At 39.9% G+C, this 23,246-nt stretch overlaps 1 protein-coding gene across 3 annotated transcripts in view; it reads right to left on the reverse strand.

The window, feature by feature from the left end:
* Window positions 1–23,246, reverse strand: part of dph6 (diphthamine biosynthesis 6) — a 300,181-nt gene that overhangs the window by 51,030 nt on the left and 225,905 nt on the right. For 2 of the 3 annotated variants that reach the window (XR_010018318.1, XM_063050727.1), the window contains exon 14: window positions 10,176–10,566. Coding sequence is in view for 1 of the 3 variants with exons in the window: in XM_063050727.1 (XP_062906797.1) it covers window positions 10,176–10,566 (391 nt within the window). In the remaining 2 variants the exon portion in view is untranslated. Of the gene's footprint in view, window positions 1–10,175; window positions 10,567–23,246 lie in introns of those variants that run through there. The other variant, XM_063050738.1, reaches the window with a different exon arrangement.

The following is a 23,246-nucleotide window of genomic DNA, read 5'->3' on the forward strand; positions in this document are numbered from 1 at the left end:
GGTTGGCAAGTCCAATCCAATCATCCAACATGACAACAGGGACTACAGTTCAAAAAATACTTCACTAGCTGTAGAGCTGGTTCTTTTTCCTTTTTATTATTCCATGTGGTTGATAGCAACAGATTTCACATTGAGATGCACCAGACTTCAAAGGCAATACTGAGATAATGTGGCATATGCTGAATATGAATTTGAAAATTATCTCTAAAGTTAGTGGTTCTATCTTGGTAACAGCCATTGGGCAGGCTTTTCTGGTGCAAAGGTAACTTAAAGTGTGATGACGCATAATCGTGCATATGCAATTAGAAGAGTGGGATAATTCACAGTCAGTGTTCACACTGTGTCATTGGAGTACAAAATGAAAGGCAGCAAATAAGCACAAATTTGGAGTGAATCTTCTAAAGCAGATTTCCTCTGCAGTGCTCCTGTTCAGCTGCAAGCACAATTTAGTGGCAAGGTAATACTGCATCATCAGATTAAAGTGTTGGGGGCAACAGTCAGCAGCACACAAAAATAGTGTAACCCAATCTCAGTTATCGTTCGCATTCAAGCAACACACACAAAATGCTGGAGTAACTCAGCAGGCTAGGCAGCGTCTATGGAAAAGAGTACAATTGACGTTTCAGGCCGAGAGCCTTCAGGGCTGGAGAAAAAAAGTTGAAGAGTAGAGTTAAAAGGTGGGGGGAGGGGAGAGACAAACACAAGGTGAAACTGTGAGGGGGAGGGATGAAGTAAAGAGCTGGGAAGTTGATTGGTGAAAGAAATACAGGGCAGGAAAAGGGGGAGTCTGATAAAAGAGGACAGAAGACCATGGAAGAAAGAAAAATAGGGGAGGAGCATCAGAAGGAGGTGATGAGTGGGCAAGGAGCTGAGGTAAGAAAGGGAAAAGGGGATGGGGAATGGTGAAGGGGGGGCATTACAGGAAGTTCAAGAAATCACCGTTCATGCCATCAGGTTGGAGGCTACCCACACAGAATATAAAGTGTTGTTCCTCCAACCTGAGGTTGGCCTCATTACAACAGTGCAGGAGGCCATAGACGTATTGGAGTGGGAATGGGAGGTGCAATTGAAATGGATGGCCACTGGGAGATCCCACTTTTTCTGGCAGATGGAGCATAGGTGCTCAGTGAAGGAGTCTCCCAATCTACATTGGGTCTCACTGATATACAGGAGGCCACACCGGGAGCACCAGACCCAGCAAATGACCCCAAAAGACTCACAGGTGAAGTGTCGCCTCACCTGGAAGGACTGTTTGTGGCACTGAATGGTAGGGAGGGAGGAGATGTAGCACTTGTTCTGCTTGTAAGGATAAGTGCCAGGAGGGAGATCAGTGGGGAGGGACGAATGGACAAGGGAGTTGTGCAGGGAGCGATCCCTGCAGAAAGCAGGAGGTGGGGGGTACAGAAAGATGTGCTTGGTGTTGGGATCCCGTTGGAGATGGCGGATGTTGCTGAGGCTGGTGGGGTGACAGGTGAGGGCAAGAGGAATTTATCAGTGTAGAGTAGGAAAAGTGCAGGATGGTCACCAGTGAACGATTGGAACATGGACTGTATTTGTCGTTCACATTCACTGCTTCTCTCTTAAAGGATCACAATGACCCGAATTAAAAACTGCCTAACCACTTCCAGTTCAATCTCCAAACACCACCCATCATGAATTCATCTTCCTTTTGCTGACACCAGTATCTAATTTCAGTAGTGTAAACAACTTTAGTTCTAAAGCATTTTAAAAGACACACCCTTGCTGCTCTTCGTATGTTCAAAAGGATAACTCTTTACAGTCAATCAGCTGATAAGCACCCTGAAGCAGCCCTTACATCACAATTCTTCAATGACTACCAGAAAAACCCAATTTATCCCAGTAACAGTCAATTCTGGCTGCACAATTGGAAAGAGATCAGCATTTCAATAAAAATATTTAGGAACTCGGGAGATTCTAGATATACCCAATGAGAAAATGTTTTGAACTTATAATAATTAAAGAATCCTGACAAACTTGAATTCGAACAAACTATATGGTAACAACACAGACATAAACATTTGGTTATAGCTCTATAGATCTCCAAACTCATGTTAATCCTGCAATGATTGACAAAACAAACTCTTGCAATAATCCAATAATGAAGCTACTTGTAGTAACTGATAAGATAAAACCATGATTAAAAGCTTAAGTGAATTTAAATTTTATATGAGAAATTTTTAAATTGGCATTTGATTCCAGCTAGGAATGGAGTTTACTTCTGAATGTGCAAGATTTTGAACTATAATACAACTGGACGGTCTCACAAAATATTCCTAAAAAAATTGGAACATGGTATCAAATGGCCATTTAACTCTGAAAGATGACACCCCAGGCTGATGAATTATATAAATCACCATGGCACAAGCACACAATGAAAATGTCATACAGATTACTGAAGAAAAATATATAAACTATCTGTTTCTGTGGGAAGGTTCTACAAACAGACTTAATTGTGAACAGAGTGAAATAAAGAAGAATTGAGTCTAATTGTTTAATAAAGCTTTTCACTCTCACACTATATTTAAGTTTAAAAATTGGAAATTAGCAATGAAAATAGAAAATAATGGTTACATATAATGGTTTTGTTGTCACTGATTTCTTAAATACCTGCATGTTATGGCTACTACATCCTTCAAGAATTGTCTGCCTCTATCTGAAAATTTGGGCGAGAGGATGAGATTACTTTTCAGAAAGTAAGACAAAGTTATATAAGCAGTGAAAAAAGTTATCAAAAATTACAAGGGAACCTTGATCAAATAGGTAAGCGGGAAGGCCAAGAAATGGCAAATGGCATTCAATCCAGGTAAGTATGGGGTGTTGCATTTTGGGAAGTCAGACCAGGGTAGGCCTTTCACAGCGAATGGTAGGGCGCTGGAGAGGGTCGTAGAACAGAGGGACCTAAGAGTTCAGGAATATAGTTCCCTGAAACCAGCATCTCAGGCAGAAAGGGTGATGAAAAGGGTGCTTGGTACACTGGACCAAACTTTGGTACACTAAGATTTACACTAACTTTGGTGCACTCAGTATTGAAGTTGGGATGTTACACTGCAGTTGTAAAAGTTGTTGGTGAGGCTGCATCTGGAACATAATGTATAGTTTTGGTTATGTGTTACAGGGCTGATTAAGCTGGAAAGACTACAAAGAAGATTTATGAGAACATTGTCAGGGCTTGGGGTATGAAGTATAGAGAAAGGTTAGGTAGGTTAAAGCTTTATTCCTTTGAGCACAGGATACTGAATGGTGACCTTACAGAAGTGTATACAATCCTGAAGGACATAGGTAGGGTGAATGCACAGGCTTTTTCCCAGGAACTAAAAAGCATAGATTTAAGGTGAAAGAGGAAAGATTTTAAAGGAACATGAGAGGCAACTTCTTCACACAGAGAATGGTACATATATGGAACAAGCTGCCAAAGTAAGTGGTTGAGGCAGATACATCTTGGTCAGCATGGATGAGTTGTTCTGTGGTGTATGACCCTCTCCGAATCTAAGTGTTCACATTGACTTGCTCTGAATATACAGCTTCCTTGAGAAGGTTTTATTAACTGCTAGCTTTTGCATATTACTGACAATGCATTTCTGCAGATTGTTTCACCTGCCCACAGACCATAATTACAGTATTGGGAAGAAGATTTACTTTAAAAAAAGTATGAATGCTTTAGTACAGCTGATATTTTAAATTACACCTAGCAAGAAGGTATGTTTCATCCAGAGGAATTGGGCACCTAAAGTCCATGTCCTTGTGAATGAATCCGACAATCCTAATGAAAAAAATGTCATTTTAGATCCCTAGTTCTCAGTCACGTTTTGTCCAGCGTTGTATATTTGCACAGACTGAACGACTTGCATTGATTAGATTGCCAGTTTCTGCAGCTCTTTTCAAAATGGCTGATTTAATCAGAATTTTATCAAAATAGCAACATTAGTCATCATTGAAGTATGCACAATATTTTCAAGTGATTTTGCCACAGGTAAACATGAAATTATTCGGAGGAAGATATGTAACCTTCAGGTTCTTTCACTGTTACGTTCTTGGTTGACAAATAAAAATAACAATAAGAATTCCTGCTGAAGGATTTCGGCCCAAAACGTTGACTGTATTTTTTTTCCATAGATGCTACCTGGCCTGCTGAGTTCCTCCAGCATTTTGCGTGTATTTCTCGGATTTCCAGCATCTGCAGATTTTCTCTTGTTTGACAATAAGAATTCAAGTTTTTAAGAATGCAGTATTTATTTCTACTGAATGTAAATATGTGAATGTACAAAGCATCACAATACATCTAGCAACCAAACTATTCTTTGCTAGGATATGCACTAATCCTCTATCTTCAGATGCAAATTCATCGATCGAAATTCATTAATTCTACTTCTTTCTCCACAGATGCTGCCTGAACTGCTGAGTGCTTCTAGCATTTTTCTGTTTTTAATTTCAGATTTCCAGCTACTGAAGTTTCTTGCTTTTCAAATGCTTTTCCCATCCTCCCCATATTACAAAGCCTCATAAAATCGGGAATTATACAGTTTCCCTAGTATCACACATTTGATACAGTAAAATAACCCAAAGCAATTTAAAGTTCCAGAACAAATGAGATCATGTCAATAAACTGACACTGAGTTACACTTCAGCAATCTATTGAACATGTTTCATGACACTGTGAACAAAGTGAGTGGAATTGAGCTGACTGTTACACGCTGCTTCAGGGTCAATTAGATCAGAATCAGAATCACTTTATTGCCAATATGTGAAACATCGCAGAACTGATTGCGGTTCGATGGTAAGCATAAAATACAGGACAATACCGTATGGACAACATAATAGCAACCAATAATTTACAAGACAATAGTGTAATCAACCATGAGCAATCAATAAATAGTGCAAATATCAAGAATCAAACTTAAGTAAGTGTGAACATATGAGCATACTATATAATTATTAACAGAACAAGGAGAGCAGGAAGGACCATTTAATAGTGTTGGATCCAATTTGGCAGCTCTAAATAGGAGACCCAGAAGGCTTTGTGGATTATTATCAGTGGCAGCAACATAGACCAACACATTCTACTGCCTCATGGCCCAATGTAATCCTCACCCAACTATTTCTGTCATGGCAGGGGATCAACCCTGGTTTCAAGAGTGCAGAAGGGCAATCCAGGAGCACCACCAGAAACTCCCTAAAAGTAAAGTGAACCTGCTGAAGCTTCAATGCAGTTCTGCATGCATGCACAAAAGACAAACAAAAAATGTGCAGCAGACAGATCTCAGACTGTCCACCATCAATAAATGGGAACAAAGTTCCGCAGTCCTACCACATCTAATTGTGAATGATGCTGAACAATAAAACTGCAAATGGAGGAGCATCCAACCCGGCCCAGCATGTGCACTAGAGATAAGACTGAAGGATTTGCAGTCATGTTCAGTCAGAAATTTATCTCCGATTCTTTGTGAAATCCCTACCATAGCAAAATCCAGTCTTCAATCAATTTGATTCCCTCCATATAATGTCAAGAAACAACTGAGAGTCATGCTATGACATAATATCCCAACTATGGTACTGAAAACTTCTGCCCTGGGTCAAGCTGATTCTCTAGCCAAGTTGCTTCAGTACAATTAAACCACTAGCATCTACTGTAGAATATTGACAAATGTGCCTTCTTTCCAATCGGCAGTACAAATGTAACCAAGTAAATGAATGCCTACTCTCAGTCTTCAACATGAGGATGGAAGATGTTATCAGTTTATTCCTTAATAAGTTACTAACTGACGTACAGTTGTGTTTCACCAGAAGCAATCGGCTTGCTCCGATCATAGACTGAAGAACTGAATCCAGAGATGAAGTGAGAGCTCTTACCCTTGGTATCAAGTCAGCATTTGGCAAAGTATGGTATCAAGGCACCCTGCCTGATTGGGGAAATGAATGGGCATCAAGCCGTAAAAAACACTATGTGTCAGAATTGCAAAGGAAGATGGTTGTTACTATCTAATCCCTGTCCTGGGACGTTATTGCAGGAGTTCTTCAGTGCTGTGTCCTAGGCCCAGTCATCTTTGGCTTCTTCATCAATGATCCTCCTTCCAAGATAAGACCAGCAGTGATGTTGATTGTTGAATACTGCATAATGCTCATGTATACTTAGAAATCTTCACCAAATACACCAATCCAGCTTGGCTGAAGGAAGTGCAAGGCAGCATTAAGGCATGGGCTGATAAATGGCAAGTAAAAGCCACTTCACTCAAGTGCAAGGCAATGACCTATCATATAACAGACTCCATTGGGCTCTCCGTGACATTCCAAGGTATTGTCCATCATTGACCTCCCTACCAGCAATATCCTGCAAGTACCATAAACCACAATATCACCTGGAACAACCAGGCAAAATTTTACGGCTGTAAGAACTCATTAAAGATTAGGTGTTCAGTGGTGACTGACTCAACTCCAGACACCCCAGAGCCTTTAACTATCTACAAGGCAAAAGTCAGCACCGTGATGGAATGCTCTCAACGTACTGCAAATCCAAAAACACTCACAAAAGTCAACACTCTAATGGACAAAATAGCCTGCTAGATTGGCAGCCCATCAATCACCATAAACATTCATCGCCAGTGCCCAGTACCTGCAATGTGTGCCAACTACAAAACATATGGCTGGTATCAACAGGAATTCTGCAGATGCTGGAAATTCAAGCAACATACATCAAAGTTGCTGGTGAACGCAGCAGGCCAAGCAGCATCTATAGGAAGAGGCGCAGTCGACGTTTCAGGCCGAGACCCTTCGTCAGGACGAAGGGTCTCGGCCTGAAACGTCGACTGCGCCTCTTCCTATAGATGCTGCTTGGCCTGCTGCGTTCACCAGCAACTTTGATGTATGTGGCTGGTATCAACTTGGCTACTCCAACATCTCCCAACCCAGTACCCACCATGGGCAGCAGGCACAAGAACCCCAGCTCCTGCAGGTCACACACCAACCTCACTGAAAAATACTTGAGGTCCTTCATTGACACTGGCTCTAACTTCTTGATAACACCGTTGAAGTACTCTCACCAGAAGGAGAGCAGCAATTCATTACGTCCTGCTCAAGGAATTTAGGTTTGGGTAATAAGTACCAACCTTGCTAACAATATTTGCATCTTAAGAAATGAATAAAGAAAAAAAAAGAGAAACAGTGGGTCTTTTGTTGTGTGAGCCACTTTACTACCTTTATAAAACTTGAATAGCTACAAATAGCAGCACAACTGCATGATGGAACAGCTACAACTTAAAATAGATTGTTGTCCCCTTAATTTTAAAATTGATCCTAACACAGGGCTTCTGTTGAGCTGGCCAAAGACGCAAGGGTCGGTCTAGGCTTACAAGGTCCTTTGCCACTTTTGTTTTTATCCTCATAGAATGCAAACACAGCCTTCCTCTCCTTTAATTTCTTCCTGAGGTCTCGTAACCTTGGCTTTGAATGTGCTCACTGACAACTAGTTCCAGCTGCTGTTAACCTTACGGTATATTGAAGAAATGTTGATAACATCTAACATCCACAACATTACGTAATTAGTCCTGGATTATGTCCAGATTTTCCCATCATTAAGACAAATACAACAAAATACATACATACAGTACGGATATACTGACATATGCACTATCAGGCTACTTAGAACTTTTCATCCTGCTCTGCACTTCAGCAATATCATGGCTGATCAGCTTGTGATCTCAGTTCTGCATTCTCCTCAACTTGAGGTAACTCTTTATCTTTTGCTTATTATGAAGGTAAATAGCTTCACCTTAAAAATATTTAAAGACTGCTTTCCCTGTCCTTTGAAGGAAGAGTGTTCCATGATCTCATGACCCAGTAGGAATAAAGAAACTCAGCTCCTCTCCCCATCTTACTTTCAAACATTGACTCCTGGTTCTCGATTCACACGTAAAAGGAAATGTTGGCTTCACTTCCAACTAATCAAAGCCCCTCAGGATTACACTTGTTTCAATCAAGTCTCTTACTCTTCTAAACGAGAGCTGGGACTCCCAACCTTTCTTATGCCCTACCATTAACCGAGGGGTCAGAGGAAGTCAGGGTGAGAATCCTTGCTCTGAAGGATAAACAACCAGTCCTTCTAACCTTTCCTCATAAGGCAACATAGCCATTCTAGGTATCAATCTAGCAAACTTTCTCTGAAATGCTCCCTATGGAGGAAACTACAACTACACCCAAAATCCTGATGTGGTTTCATCAGTGTCCTCATTAGCGGAAGCATAACCTCCCACTAAATGTTCTTTGCAGTAATAATAACAAAAAGACTCTGGTAGATTTCCTGTTTATTTGCTACCTCTGCATATGATTTCTTTTGCACCAGAATATCCAGACCCTTCTGCATCACTGAGCTCTCCAAACTCTCACCATTTAAACAATATGCTTTTTTCTATTTTTCCTGCGCTTACAAATTGGCTTTCAAAAATTTAGTACATTAATAAGTACTAAATCAGTCAAAGCTTTTGAGCTCCTGGCAAAGACAAAACTAAGCATAAATGTAGATGAACCTGTTTGGGATTTAGAATGCAAAAGAATTTGCATGTATTCATATGCACCACTGCTTCTAATTGGATAGGAAAGGAGCAGGAGGTCTGGATTACAAATCTGGGTCGTGATGGATCGCCAGGTGCCATTATCACATGTCTGTAAAGCTCAAGTGGCTGCTATATAGTAGCACAATACAGTGGAATGGACTGGCTCCCAGGAGTTAACCAGGAAATCGAGACTGACATTCCCACATACCTCTAAAAGAGTGCAGCATTGCTGGTGATGCTCTCTTTTGTTTGAGGCTTTAAACCAAAGCTCTCTCTTCCCTCTCAGGAGGATCATAAAAGATCACAAAAATCCTATTTGATCTTAACTATGGATAACATTTATCACCGAACCAACAACAATAAAAGCAGATTGCTTATCTCACAGATTTTCCTACATTGCATCAGTGAGGACTCTTTGAGGGTACTTTATTGTCAATGAAGCCCTTTACACTGAATTTCTCTTAATCTTAAAGTGCTGATGAAATTCTGCAGAGGACTTAACCACGTGGATGAAGGAAAAATAGAGGGCTATATGGGAGGGAAGAGTTAGAATGATCTTGAAGTAGATTAAAAGATAAGCACAGTTTGGGCTGATGGGGCTGTATCGTGCTGTACTGTTCTGTGTGCTCATAACTGCTGCTTATTTTAAACTGTGTGTATATTTAAGAATGCATATATTTGGTTGGTCCTATCCAATACCTAGATATAAAAAGGCACTTAGTCAACTTAAGCACTGAACATAATTTCACATTAAAAGATCAGGCTTGTTGCTCAGGAATTGGTGAAGTTGCTCCAAGGAACAGGAGCTTAGACTACTGGGGCCTGCAAAGCTCCTGCGCAGCCCTCTGACTGGATGTTGATTTTTCCAGTTTTCTGTTTGACCCAGTCCTGTCAAGCCAGTCAAATCTTGATCCACCCAACCAAATGAAGTACTGACACTTAATAACTTGTGAAAAAGAGATGTAAAAGGTCACGTGACGAAACCATTGAATAGAGTTGCGTATTTAAATAAATCAATCTCATGATTCAATAATCATAGAACTTTGCATAAAGACAATTATTAACACATCAGTTAACCTTTCAATAATATTCAATTTGTCATCAAAATTGAACAATAAAATAAATGTTATCACAGATGTGAAATTAGGTGAATTAGAAGGTATACCTGAATAAGGACATATTTTTCTAGAGCACAATAGAAAAAGGTCCTATCTCTCTTCACAGAGATTTGGACAAGAAGATGATTTTGGAAGCTTGAAAGGACCTCTTAAAGAATGAAAAGATTCGATATAGGCAGAAAACATTAGGTAGGGAATTCCAGAACATGGTCTGTAGATCTCTGAAAGCATGGCCACCTACACATGACTTTGAGGTGATTGAGAGTGGAAGAAGAGGAGAGAAAACACAAGAGACCAAATTCAAAGGAAAGCACAGCTTGAGGAGATAGGTTGTGAGTATTGATGGCATTCAATGCTTTCAAAATGCTCATCTCAAAATGTCAGACAACTCCAGGATTTAAATTTATATCTCCTAGTCAGTGGTTTAACCTCCTGCTATTGGAGTTATGTGTTTTCAACTAAACAGTCATTTATAGTAAAGGAATAACCTTACCTCTGTGCACTAAGCTGGGATTTATGGCATCTTCACAGTAGAAAATTTTGAAGCAGAGAGGAAGCACATCCTGAGGGAGTGTATCTATTGCTTGCTGGAAGGCAACAGCTAGTTCTTGCAGTGCAACTTGCAAATTCAATGAAGTCACTGAAGGCAGCAGAAGACTTAGAGTCAATGAGACTGCTGCACGACACATCGAACTTGACATCACCATTTTACAATCAATTTCATAACTTTCCAGCTTCTTATTTAGGATGAAGGATTTCCTCTCACTGGCACTGCTGGTCAGGGCAATGATGTGCCACTCCACTGCAGCAGCTTTAGGCAGATGTGGGATGGCGGCTACCACCAGTATCCCAGGTACAGGTTCTGCCATCTGATAAGCTTCATCCTGTAACCAAGGGAAATGAGCAAAATGAATACGTCACATAACTCCTCACATCTGGCCTATTACTCTGATTATTCCTTGCAAGGTGTCTGCAATCAGTGAATAAGATTTAAAAGTTAACTCTTTGATTGCTACTGACCGTGTTGCATGTGGGTACCACTTTCTCACTGAGGTAGACTGACCAAGCAGTGCATGGCCTAAGTTTGTCAACAGCTTTCACCAGGATAACACTTACCCAAATCATTTCCAGAGAGCAAAGAGACCTGTGTGCAAGTATTGAAACAAGCAGCCTGCCTGACAGGTGAAAGTGGAAGGGCTTTATAGTTGTAACTTGTAAAGAAACCAGTTCCAGTGTAAAAGGAAGATAAAAACAATATCCTTTCCACGAGGCAGCTGATTGCTCTTCAGAAGAATTCTCTTCGCAATCCCACATTAAAACTGAAAATACATTCAGTGAGTCCTCAGAATTAAAAAAAACTAATATTATATCTACATTTTTAATTTTTTTACATTCCCGTGTTGTGCTCAGCCGGTTAAACCAAGGCAAAAAGTCCAGATAAGCAGTAACAAAAATGAAGACAAGTATTTTGCATTTTAACTGGCACAGATATTCCAGGTCAGGCATGGTCTTTCCAAGCTCAAAGTAGTGCTTCCAGACAAGTAATTAAATCCAGGCTTACATACGGATTCTCTTCACTTTTTTGGTTTCTCGATTTAAGCACTCAAATATCTTGAACTGATCCCAATGTGCAAAATTATATTTAAGGAATTGCTGATTAATAAAAAACACATGTACCAAATACAGTTCAGAGGTCATCAGGCACCCAAACGGTATCTTATCCAAGAGACCAATATTCACGTGCTAACTCCCACAGTATATCAGGATTTGATTAAACTGCAGTAGGCTGCAGCAACCGAGGTAGAATCACTGGAGATCATTGAGTTGTTAAGGAGCAGCACTCTTGCTCAGCTTCTCTTTCTTACTCAAGAAAGCAGAAACAACACATTGGCTGAGATCCCCCCGTCTTGGCATAGAATAAAGAAAATATATAAAACTTTCTGATCCCATGAGTAAAACGACTTCTTTGAGCAAGAAATTTAATGCTATCTCAAGTGTGGGTCAGATGGTAAGAAACAAAACCCGAGACAAAGTTAATTTATAAATAGAATCATTTGGTAATGGAAATGTATGGATCCCACCTTGGGGGGTATATGCCTACATGAGACTTATACAAAGTACCGATGGATCCACATTATTAAAAACTATGGGACACTAATGGAGCAATTTGATTTTTATGAAGCAGACAAGTAAATTTAGCATTACTAACTACTTGCTATTTTCTCAGTTTGTTTTTGGAAAGTCTTTATTCGCTATTTGGTGAAACCAAAGTTTGTCAACAAACCCTATCTGCCATACATTGTTTTGGGGTGTGGCAAGAGAAAAAATTGGTTTCATCCAGTTTAAGATTAGGACATTTCTCTTTGACCCCTGAAGATAGCTTGTTAAGCTCAAGGATTCAATAACAGTTACTTCCTCACCTCTTTCCCACAAAGAGATATTTTCCATTCACTGGAACTTCTCTAAAGAATCCTGATCAGTTGCTCCTGGTTTGGATAGGAATGTGGGGCGAGGGATAAAGTGGGGGGGATGTTTAATTTGAGTGCAGTTACTCACTCAACTCAAAGCAAGTGTTGCATTCAAGTTCTGTCCTCACGAACTATTTGTTGAACAACTATGGGCATCACATGCAAGTCCTACTGCAGGAAGCAGAAAAGGAAAACCAGCTAGCCTTAGTTCTCAGGAGGCTGACTCCCAGGCTTGCGAGGGGGGTTCTGAGTGTGGTGAGGGTGAAGGAGTGCTTGTCTGGAGAAGGAAGAAAGGCTCAGCAGTTTGGCGAATGTTTTGGCCAGGCTCAGAGGGCACTCTGACTCTACCTGTTCACCCATAAATTTGAAAAAGAACATATTTAATTATATCTTTCAGAGAAGATGGCAGGTGGTCTTTTTAGTAGTCATTGATAAACGAAGCTTTAAAAGATTCTCATGTCATCTCTGTTCCAAACTACTTATTTTTGATTGGGACATTTTTGAAATTGCAGTTTGGTATTTTTATCCCCAATCTCACTGAAGTTGATTGATATATTTCTTACTGCCTCATTTATTGCTCGATTAACATTTGATCCAGTCTGAAAGAACTAAGATAAACCAATGCAGGTATTGGCTGTACAGTCATTCAAGATTTCTTCACTATTGAACTGAAAAGTATTGTGACTGTATCTGTCAGTGATTTAGTAGTCAAATTATGAAATGAAGTATCTGGAACCTATTATTATTCACTGATCTTGTGGCTCACTTTGCTGCCAGGATATTCCAACATCGAATCCTTCTCGTGTCCAAAAATCTATTGATCCCAGACAAGAATGTACTCAATAACTGAGCATCCACAACACTGGTGGAAAATTCCAGAGATTTACAACCCCCTGTGTGAAGAAATTTGTTCTCCTCATAGTATTACAAGGCCTTCCTTTTATTGTGAGACCATGGCATCTTTGTCCCACTTATTCTTCTCCACTGCAGTGAATATAGACTAATCTTAGTCAATGTATCTCTACAAGACAACCTTCCTCTGCAATCCCCCCACACCCAATACCAGCAACCAATCCATTTTCTAAATGTCAAGTCTTAAGAATTGACTATTATGGTCTGACAAATTATTACATGAAATTATAAACAATGACATAATAAGATTGAAGATAATATTGGTACATTTGTTTCAAGAGCATACATTTTTATCTGGATAAATTTGTTTTGAATCATTCTATGAGGAGGAAGAAAAAACAAAAGTTTGTAAATTAAATGTATCTTTAAAATGGTTTCATCATAATGACAGCAACCAAAAGTTCTCTTTTGTAAACTTGTCATGTTAGGATTTCACACTCTCACATCTCATCATAGTAAGCTTCATATTTCACAAATCAAACCACTTCACTTTTTCTTTGTAAAAGCTTTAACCTAATAGTTGAGCACTTCAAAATAAGCTTTAGCCACAGTGACATCACAGTAACAGAATTAAATGTAACTCTCAATAAAAATTTTCCCACCCTTTGAAAATTATTTTTTTCTACTCGTTATTTGCTTCTTAAAATGGGGCAGAAATGAACTTAATAAATTACTAAGTGAAAAATAAAATCTGTATATGCATCAATAAGGGCATAACATTTATCCCTCTTTCAATTTACAGGATCAATTTTCATCCACTTGCACTTGGCGAGTGGTGCATAATAATAGGTTACACGTACTCCATTTCACAACCTGGCTACTAAATTATTGCAAGGAATACCTACAGCCATTTTTCTGCAGTGCAACATATTGCTGCTTGATTGTAGTGTACAGTTTAAATAAATGTTAGCAGAGACTAATTGTATATCAACAGCAAACAATCACACAAGTATCCTTGTTGTGCGAGGAATGACAAAGATAGAAATGATTTTACTTCAAATTGCTCGCACTTGAGACACAATAACATTTCACAGACAGCATTTTGCTTTTGGTGTATTAGGTATGGCAGAGAAGCAGTGTAAAGTTACCGACAGATAAATGTTGCATTAGCACTTACACAGGCAAGCTATTCTCCTTCAGGAGACAAATTCTATCCTTGTCAATACTAATTCTACTCCAAGTGGTTGGAAACTGTTTGAAAAGATGAAAATTAGAGCTCAGCACTGGAAAAAGCCAAGCTCGCTCATGCTTAAAGGTCATTTGTTGGCCCAAGGTACTGAGGTGCAGCTTGCAAACATATCCACAACTTCCAGGTCAACCCATTCATCTACAGTAAACTTTTATTTTTTTTTACTCAACCTGTCACAGGTTGTAATGTCAATATTCTTCCACTTAGAACAAACTGATCCTTTAATAATGTGAACAACATTTTACATAAATGAATTGTGTAAAATATTCCACTGTAATGGAAGTTAATTCAACTTTGTTCAATATGCGTGAGAAAGAAATATTTTAAGAGAAATATAAATATCAAAATCACAATTACATCAGAATCAGGCTTATTATCATGAAATTTATTGTTCTGTAGCAGAAATACAGTGCAAGACATAATAATGACAACAAATTACGAAATTAAATACATAGTACAAAAGGTGAATAATGTGTTAATGATCATGTGTTCATGGAGAGTTCAGAAATCTGATGGCAGAGGAGAAGATGCTGTTCCAAAATTGTTAACATAGAACACAGAAATCCACAGTACATTACAGGCCCTTTGGCCCACAATGTTGTGTCAACCATGTAAACTACTCTAGAAGCTACCTAGAATTTCCCTACTGCATAGCCCTCTATTTTTCTAAGCTCCATGTATTTATCTAAGAGTCTCTTAAAATACCCTATTGTATCTGCCTCTACCACCATCGCTGGCAGTGCATTCCACGCACCCACTTCCAAGCACCTTAAAACTATGCCCCCTTGTATTAGCCATTTCAGCCCTGGGAAAAAGCCTCTGGCTATCCACACAATCCATGCCTCTCATCACCTATACATCTCTATCAGGTCACCTCTCATCCTCCATTGTTCCAAGGAGAAAAGGCCAAGTTCACTCAATCTGTTCTCACGCTCTCCAATCCAGGCAACATCCCTGTAGATCTCCTCTGCACTCTCTCTATAGTTTCCACATCCTTCCCATAGTGGTGACCAGAACTGAACACACTGACTCCAAGTGGGGTCTAACTAAGATCTTAAGTAGCTTTAACATTACCTCACGGCTCTTGAACTTAATCCCACGACTGAGGAAGGCCATCACACCACACACTTTCTTCAGAACACTGTCAACCTGTGCAGCCGCTTTGAGTGTCCTATAGACATGGACCCTAAGATCTTGCTGATCCTCCACACTGCCAAAAGTCTTACCATTAATACTTCAAATTTGACCTACCGAAATGAACCACTTCACATTTTATCTGGGCTGAACTCCACCTGTCACTTCTCAGTCCAGTTCTGCATTCTACTGATGTCCTGCTGTAACCTCTGACAACCCTCCAGACTCTCCAAACACCCCCCAACTTTTGTGTCATTAGCAAACTTACTAACCCACCCTTCTACTTCCTCATCAAGATCATTTATAATAATCACAAAGAGGAGGGGTCCCAGAACAGATCCCTGTGGAACACCACTGGTCACCGTTCTCCACGCAGAATACGAACCATCTACAACCACCCTTTGCCTTTGTGGGCAAGCCAAATCTGGATCCACAAAGCAGGGTCTCCTTGGATCCCACGCCTCATTAATTTCCGAATCAGCTTTGCACGGGGAACTTTATCAAGTGCCTTACTGAAATCCATTTACACTACATCCAATGCTCTACCTTCATCAATGTGTTTTGTTACACCGTCAAAGAATTCAATCAGGCTTGCAAGGCATAACCTGCCTTGACAAAGCCATGTGGACTATCCCTATTCAGATTATGTCTCTCCAAATGCTCATAAATTCTGCCTCTCAAAACTTCTCCAACAACATTGCACTTTCCACAATGCAACACACATAAAAGTTGCTGGTGAACACAGCAGGCCAGGCAGCATCTCTAGGAAGAGGTACAGTCGACATTTGTCCTGACTAAGGGTCTCAACCCAAAACGTCGACTGTACCTCTTCCTAGAGATGCTGCCTGGTCTGCTGCGTTCACCAACAACTTTTATGTGTGTTGCTTGAAATTCCAGCATCTGCAGATTTCCTCGTGTTTCCACAATGGTTGTTCGTCAGTCTTAGTTTGTGTATGATTTTTCGTACAGTCTATCGTATTTTTTTATTTTTCCTTTAAATGCCTGCAAGAAAATGGATCTCAATGTAGTATAGGGTAATATATACTTATTTATTATTATTAGTATTAATTATTATAATATATAAAATTAATAAATAATATTATACTTACTAATATATATTTACTTTGAAAGTTACTTTGATTTTGAGTGTGGGTTTTCAGGCTCCTGTACCTCCTCCGTGAAGAGGTAATGAGATAAGGTGTTGTTCCTCAAGCTTGCTTTTGGTCCTGTTAAAACCTTGTTGGAGGCTACAAACAGCTAGGTCAGAGTCGGAATGGGAGCTAGAGATAGAAATAAAGCAGAAGGTAAAGGAAGCTCAGGGTTGCCCTGCCAGACTGAGTGCAGGCTCTTTGTGTTTGGTTTCTCCAGGGTAGAGGTGAACACTGAATACAGCATTCAAGGTTGGTTGAAGGATTGTTTGAATCAATGAATGATTAGAAGGGACATAGTCAAAAGACCTGTGTTTGCGTGGGAAAGAGTCATTACAGGAAGTTTGTTTATGGGGGAAGAAGAAAGTGGAAAGGAGGGGAAGATATGTCTAGTTGTCAAACCTTGTTGAAGATGGCAATGCAGGAGAGGTTGATGTGTTCAACATTGATTCAGGCGATGTAGAAGGTGAGAATCAGGGGAAGTTTACTCATTCTCTGTCCTGGAGAGAGATGAGAAGACAAATGTGGAACCAAGACTAAGTGTAGACAAAGGTCTGTTAGGTAGGCTAGAGGAAAAGCCATGACTCATAAAGAAGGAAAACATCTAAGAGGCATCAATGTGGATATTTTTGTCATTGAAGCAAACATGATAGAGAGTTATAGAATGATTAATTTCCCACCACAGAGTGGCTTCACATCCAATCCCACCAAAACAATATTTCATTACTGAGTTCCAATTATACAGTGCATTTTCTTTCTGATGAAATTTGTTTCTGTACCAGAGATTCAGCATTTTTACCTGACACTGGTCATTTTTCCTTGAATAAACCTATAAATTAGGTGCAGGAGAAGACCACCCAGCTGCTCAAGCTTGCTTTCCCATTCAATAAGATGATGGCTGATATGACTGTAATCTAGGTTCCACATTTCCTCCTGCCCCAGGAATCCTTCACCCACTTACTCAAAGGGAACCGATTTATGTCTAACTCTATTTCCTGTCAGCCAGCCAATCATTGTTACATGATAATATCGTAACATCTGCATTATTCTCATTTTATTTTATTCAATAACCTCCGCTGCAGCATCTTAACAAAGGTCTTCTGGAAACCCAAGTACAGTATATTCACCAGTTCTTTATTTTGCTTCTCCTAAGAGCTCTAATAAATTGGTCAAGCACGATGCCCCTGCTCAACAACAAAACCAGGCTTGACAAAACTTGTGTCACTGCTGCAAATGTGCCTGAAGATACCTGCTTGAGGCAACCTCATGATTCTGACTCTCAGCTGCAGCAAATAAACTAAATCTAACAACAGACTGTTTACTGAGTTCAAGGCAGGAGATCACAATTTAGAAGAAATATATTTAGGTTTCTGCTGAAAATCCACAGGATACATCTTTGAAAATCTCAGGTTAGAAATATTCTGACAGCTGTTCCTAAGGATGGAATTATCCGATACTGTCCAAGGGCCATCTGGAGAAATTAGGCTCTGATTAATTTGTAGACCAATGACACAGATCAACAGTTTGGTGCCCTACTTTGGAAACCATATGGATTAAGGATGCTCTGGAATTTTGAATCTCCCCTTTTGTTAGTTTGGCCAAAACTAATTTTAGTGACTTTCCACCCGGCAGCAATTTTGAAAAATTACTAAACAGCACAAAAAGACTATTAGTTGATTTGAGAATATATTTTGCTATTCGATCCCACTCAATGAAGAGAAATTCCATCCTTCTTTGTTAATAAGAAAGTTGTCTTTCTGCATATCTGACATAATTTGATATATACTGTATTTCAATATGTAAATTCTTTCCATGGTCTTTGAAGATGAGTCAGTGATCTGTTTAATTATCATTTACAAAAACTAATGTTCTCCGCAGTTGAGAATTTGCAGAGGATAAGCAATTCAATACAATAAATCTCCATTTTTAGCTGCCTTATGCAAATGGATAGGAAAGACTGTCAGCTCTAAGCAGTGCGACGCAGAGCAACAGAATGGTCTTAACTCCTTCATTTGCTGGGCTTTCAGTTGAAGTGATATATTGAACTCCATAAAAATCAAGAGCTAGACCTGTATTGTTGCATCCCTCATCAAAATACAGCATCAAACATTCCTTGACTGACCAAATAAAGTATTCCACTCTGCTAAAACAATTTCCTCTCTGGTATATGGATGCATTTTATTGCCTGTTCTGAGTTGCCCTGAAGCGATTTGACACAACAGAGAGGTTTGCTAGGTTACTTCATACAGTGGTTAAATAGAATCCAGTGGGGTTAAGAGCAGTGGGTTTTCTACCCTAAAAGATGCCTGTGATCCAGTTGGGTTTTTACTGCAGTCTGAAATGGGCCAGACATAAAACAATACCACATTCTATTTTGCAAACTAACACTTTGGGATTTGAATTTAGGGTTTTCAAACCCGGAGCTTTGATTAGTAATATTATCACAATAGTTTGCTCCCTGAAAACTCAGGATTACTGTGCATCATTATCTGTTTCACAAGAGATCATTTGATTCTTCTTTTAAGCGGGATATTGATTTGTTTCAACAGTATGTAAGAATATAAAAAATAGGAACAGGAGTAGGACACCTGGCCCATCAAGCCTACTCTGACATTCAATAAGATCATGGCTGATCTGGCCATACCTCATCTCCACCTATCTGCTTTCTCCACATAACCTTTAATTCCCCTACTATGCAAAAATCTATCCAACCTTGTCTTGAATATATTACTGAGGCAGCCTCCACTGCTGCATTGGGCAGAAAATTCCACAGATTTACCAGTATCTGAGAAAAGCAGTTCCTCTCCATCTCCATCTTAAATTTACTCCCCCGAATCTTGAGGCTATGTCCCCTAGTTCTAGTCTCACCTGCCAGTGGAAACAACTTTCCTAACTCTATCTTATCTATCCCTTTCAAAATTTTATATGTTTTTATAAAATCTCCCTTCATTCTTCTAACAGTAGAACTTTGAATTTATTACCATGCCTACAACTGTGGGCTAAATGTTATTTGGGTCTTGTTACATATCTTGTCAAAAAGACCATGCTTTTGCTATATTGCTCCCAACTGTCTAAGTATTGCCTTCTTATTGTCCTTTGGGACAAACAGGATATAGCTAGTTGTACATAAAGTTTCTAAAATTCAAAATTAAATTTGGGTTTGACTTCTGGCCCAAGTAAAATCATCTTCCACCCACCAGTCTGGGTGGATTTTTCATGTAATGACTGTCCATTTCTTTAGATATAATGTGATTCTCTGATGATCTAGAATTCATTAACATTTCTGTTGTGCCTCAAAAAGGATGCTTTCAGATGTATGCATTATTTTACCAAACTAACATTATCTGTTTTATGATCTTGCATTAATACAAGTTCACTGACCTAACAAAAAAACCTATCGGTCTTAACGTTCAATACTCCTATCAGCCTAAGATCCTCAGCCTTTTGTAGTACTTCGATTCGAGATATTTAGGAAGTTTGTGGAAATGTGCATTCTGGTTTCTACTCTTAACAGATTATCTAATAAACCCTTTGAATATTCTACATAGCTCTCATCAGATCTTATTTCTACATTTAAAGCCAGAGAGGTTGCTACAGAAAAGTGCCAGGTCTCTAATGCTGCTGAACTTCTGAAATTTACAGGCTGGTAGATACAGAGCTGTCAGTGCTGCAGTGACTTCGCTTCACTCCTTATTTTGTTTGCTGTCTGTGTGGAGTCTGCATGACCTCTTATGACTACAGAGACTGTTGCTGAGTAAACGAGTTTCTTCTTCAATGCAAAGACACACTAGTAGGCTATTTGACCAAAATTCCACCCTAATTCAGGTAAGATGCAGAAGAATCCAAGGAGAGTTGCTGGCTCTGTGTAACAGAATAAGTGGTAGGGAACAAAGCAACAGGAGAAATGGGACCGATACGATTACTTTATTGGATAATGATAACTGGAGTCCATCAGGAGGAGATAGAGCACACAATCGCAAGAAAGTCCCTCCAATCCAAGTCAAAGCAGGTGAAAAAACAAGTCAATTTTATTTAGCTAAATTCATGCAATGTTTATAAGAAGGCAAATGAATTAATGACACATATAGAAATACAGTAAATTGGGATGATCTAACAGCCATTACAGAGCCATAACTGCTAGGATCGAAATTAGATATTTCAGAGATACTTAACTTCCAAAAGAGACAGATAAAATGGAAAAAAAGATGGGGTAGTCTTGAAAATAGAGAGTAGGATAAAGGCAGCAGAGAAGAAAATCTTAATTCAGGAATCAATAAACAGTATCAGGCAGAAGTTAAAAAACAAAACATCAGAAAACATTGATAGGAGTTGCCTACAGACCCTCAAACAGGCATGAGTGTAAAGGATCACATAAATGAGGAAAACATAGAAACATAGAAACATAGAAAATAGGTGCAGGAGTAGGCCATTCGGCCCTTCGAGCCTGCACCGCCATTTATTATGATCATGGCTGATCATCCAACTCAGAACCCAGCCTTCCCTCCATACCCCCTGACCCCTGTAGCCACAAGGGCCATATCTAACTTCCTTTTAAACATAGCTAATGAACTGGCCTCAACAGTTTGCTGTGGCAGAGAATTCCACAGATTCACCACTCTCTGTGTGAAGAAGTTTTTCCTAACCTCGGTCCTAAAAGGCTTCCCCTCTATCCTCAAACTGTGACCCCTCGTTCTAGACCTCCCCAACATCGGGAACAATCTTCCCGCATCTAGCCTGTCCAATCCCTTTAGGATCTTATACGTTTCAATCAGATCCCCCCTCAATCTTCTAAATTCCAACGAGTACAAGCCCAGTTCATCCAGTCTTTCTTCATATGAAAGACCTGCCATCCCAGGAATCAATCTGGTGAACCTTCTTTGTACTCCCTCTATGGCAAGGATGTCTTTCCTCAGATTAGGGGACCAAAACTGCACACAATACTCCAGGTGTGGTCTCACCAAGGCCTTGTACAACTGCAGTAGTACCTCCCTGCTCCTGTACTCGAATCCTCTCGCTATAAATGCCAGCATACCGTTCGCCTTTTTCACCGCCTGCTGTACCTGCATGCCCACTTTCAATGACTGGTGTATAATGACACCCAGGTCTCGTTGCACCTCCCCTTTTCCTAATCGGCCACCATTCAGATAATAATCTGTTTTCCTATTTTTGCCACCAAAGTGGATAACTTCACATTTATCCACATTAAATTGCATCTGCCATGAGTTTGCCCACTCACCCAACCTATCCAAGTCACCCTGCATCCTCTTAGCATCCTCCTCACTGCTAACACTGCCACCCAGCTTCGTGTCATCCGCAAACTTGGAGATGCTGCATTTAATTCCCTCATCCAAGTCATTAATATATATTGTAAACAACTGGGGTCCCAGCACTGAGCCTTGCGGTACCCCACTAGTCACCGCCTGCCATTCTGAAAAGGTCCCGTTTATTCCCACTCTTTGCTTCCTGTCTGCTAACCAATTCTCCACCCACACCAATACCTTACCCCCAATACCGTGTGCTTTAAGTTTGCACACTAATCTCCTGTGTGGGACCTTGTCAAAAGCCTTTTGAAAATCCAAATATACCACATCCACTGGTTCTCCCCTATCCACTCTACTAGTTACATCCTCAAAAAATTCTATGAGATTCGTCAGACATGATTTTCCTTTCACAAATCCATGCTGACTTTGTCCGATCATTTCACCGCTTTCCAAATGTGCTGTTATCACATCCTTGATAACTGACTCCAGCAGTTTCCCCACCACCGACGTTAGGCTAACCGGCCTATAATTCCCCGGTTTCTCTCTCCCTCCTTTTTTAAAAAGTGGGGTTACATTAGCCACCCTCCAATCCTCAGGAACTAGTCCAGAATCTAACGAGTTTTGAAAAATTATCACTAATGCATCCACTATTTCTTGGGCCACTTCCTTAAGCACTCTGGGATGCAGACCATCTGGCCCTGGGATTTATCTGCCTTCAATCCCTTCGATTTACCTAACACCACTTCCCTACTAACATGTATTTCGCTCAGTTCCTCCATCTCACTGGACCCTCTGTCCCTTACTATTTCTGGAAGATTATTTATGTCCTCCTTATGAAGACAGAACCAAAGTAATTATTCAATTGGTCTGCCATGTCCTTGCTCCCCATAATCAATTCACCTGTTTCTGTTTGCAGGGGACCTACATTTGTCTTTATCAGTCTTTTCCTTTTTACATATCTATAAAAGCTTTTACAGTCCGTTTTTATGTTCTCTGCCAGTTTTCTCTCATAATCTTTTTTCCCCTTCCTAATTAAGCCCTTTGTCCTCCTCTGCTGAACTCTGAATTTCTCCCAGTCCTCAGGTGAGCCACTTTCTCTGGCTAATTTGTATGCTACTTCTTTGGAATTGATACTATCCCTAATTTCTCTTGTCAGCCACGGGTGCACTACCTTCCTTGATTTATTCTTTTGCCAAACTGGGATGAACAATTGTTGTAGTTCATCCATGCAACCTTTAAATGCCTGCCATTGCATATCCACCGTCAATCCTTGAAGTGTCATTTGCCAGTCTATCTTAGCTAATTCACGTCTCATACCTTCAAAGTTACCCCTCTTTAAGTTCAGAACCTTTGTTTCTGAATTAACTACGTCACTCTCCATGTTAATGAAGAATTCCACCATATTATGGTCACTCTTACCCAAGGGGCCTCTCACGACAAGATCGCTAATTA

The sequence above is a fragment of the Mobula hypostoma genome, chromosome 1 (genome assembly GCF_963921235.1).
Source record: "Mobula hypostoma chromosome 1, sMobHyp1.1, whole genome shotgun sequence".
Lineage (NCBI taxonomy): Eukaryota > Metazoa > Chordata > Chondrichthyes > Myliobatiformes > Myliobatidae > Mobula > Mobula hypostoma.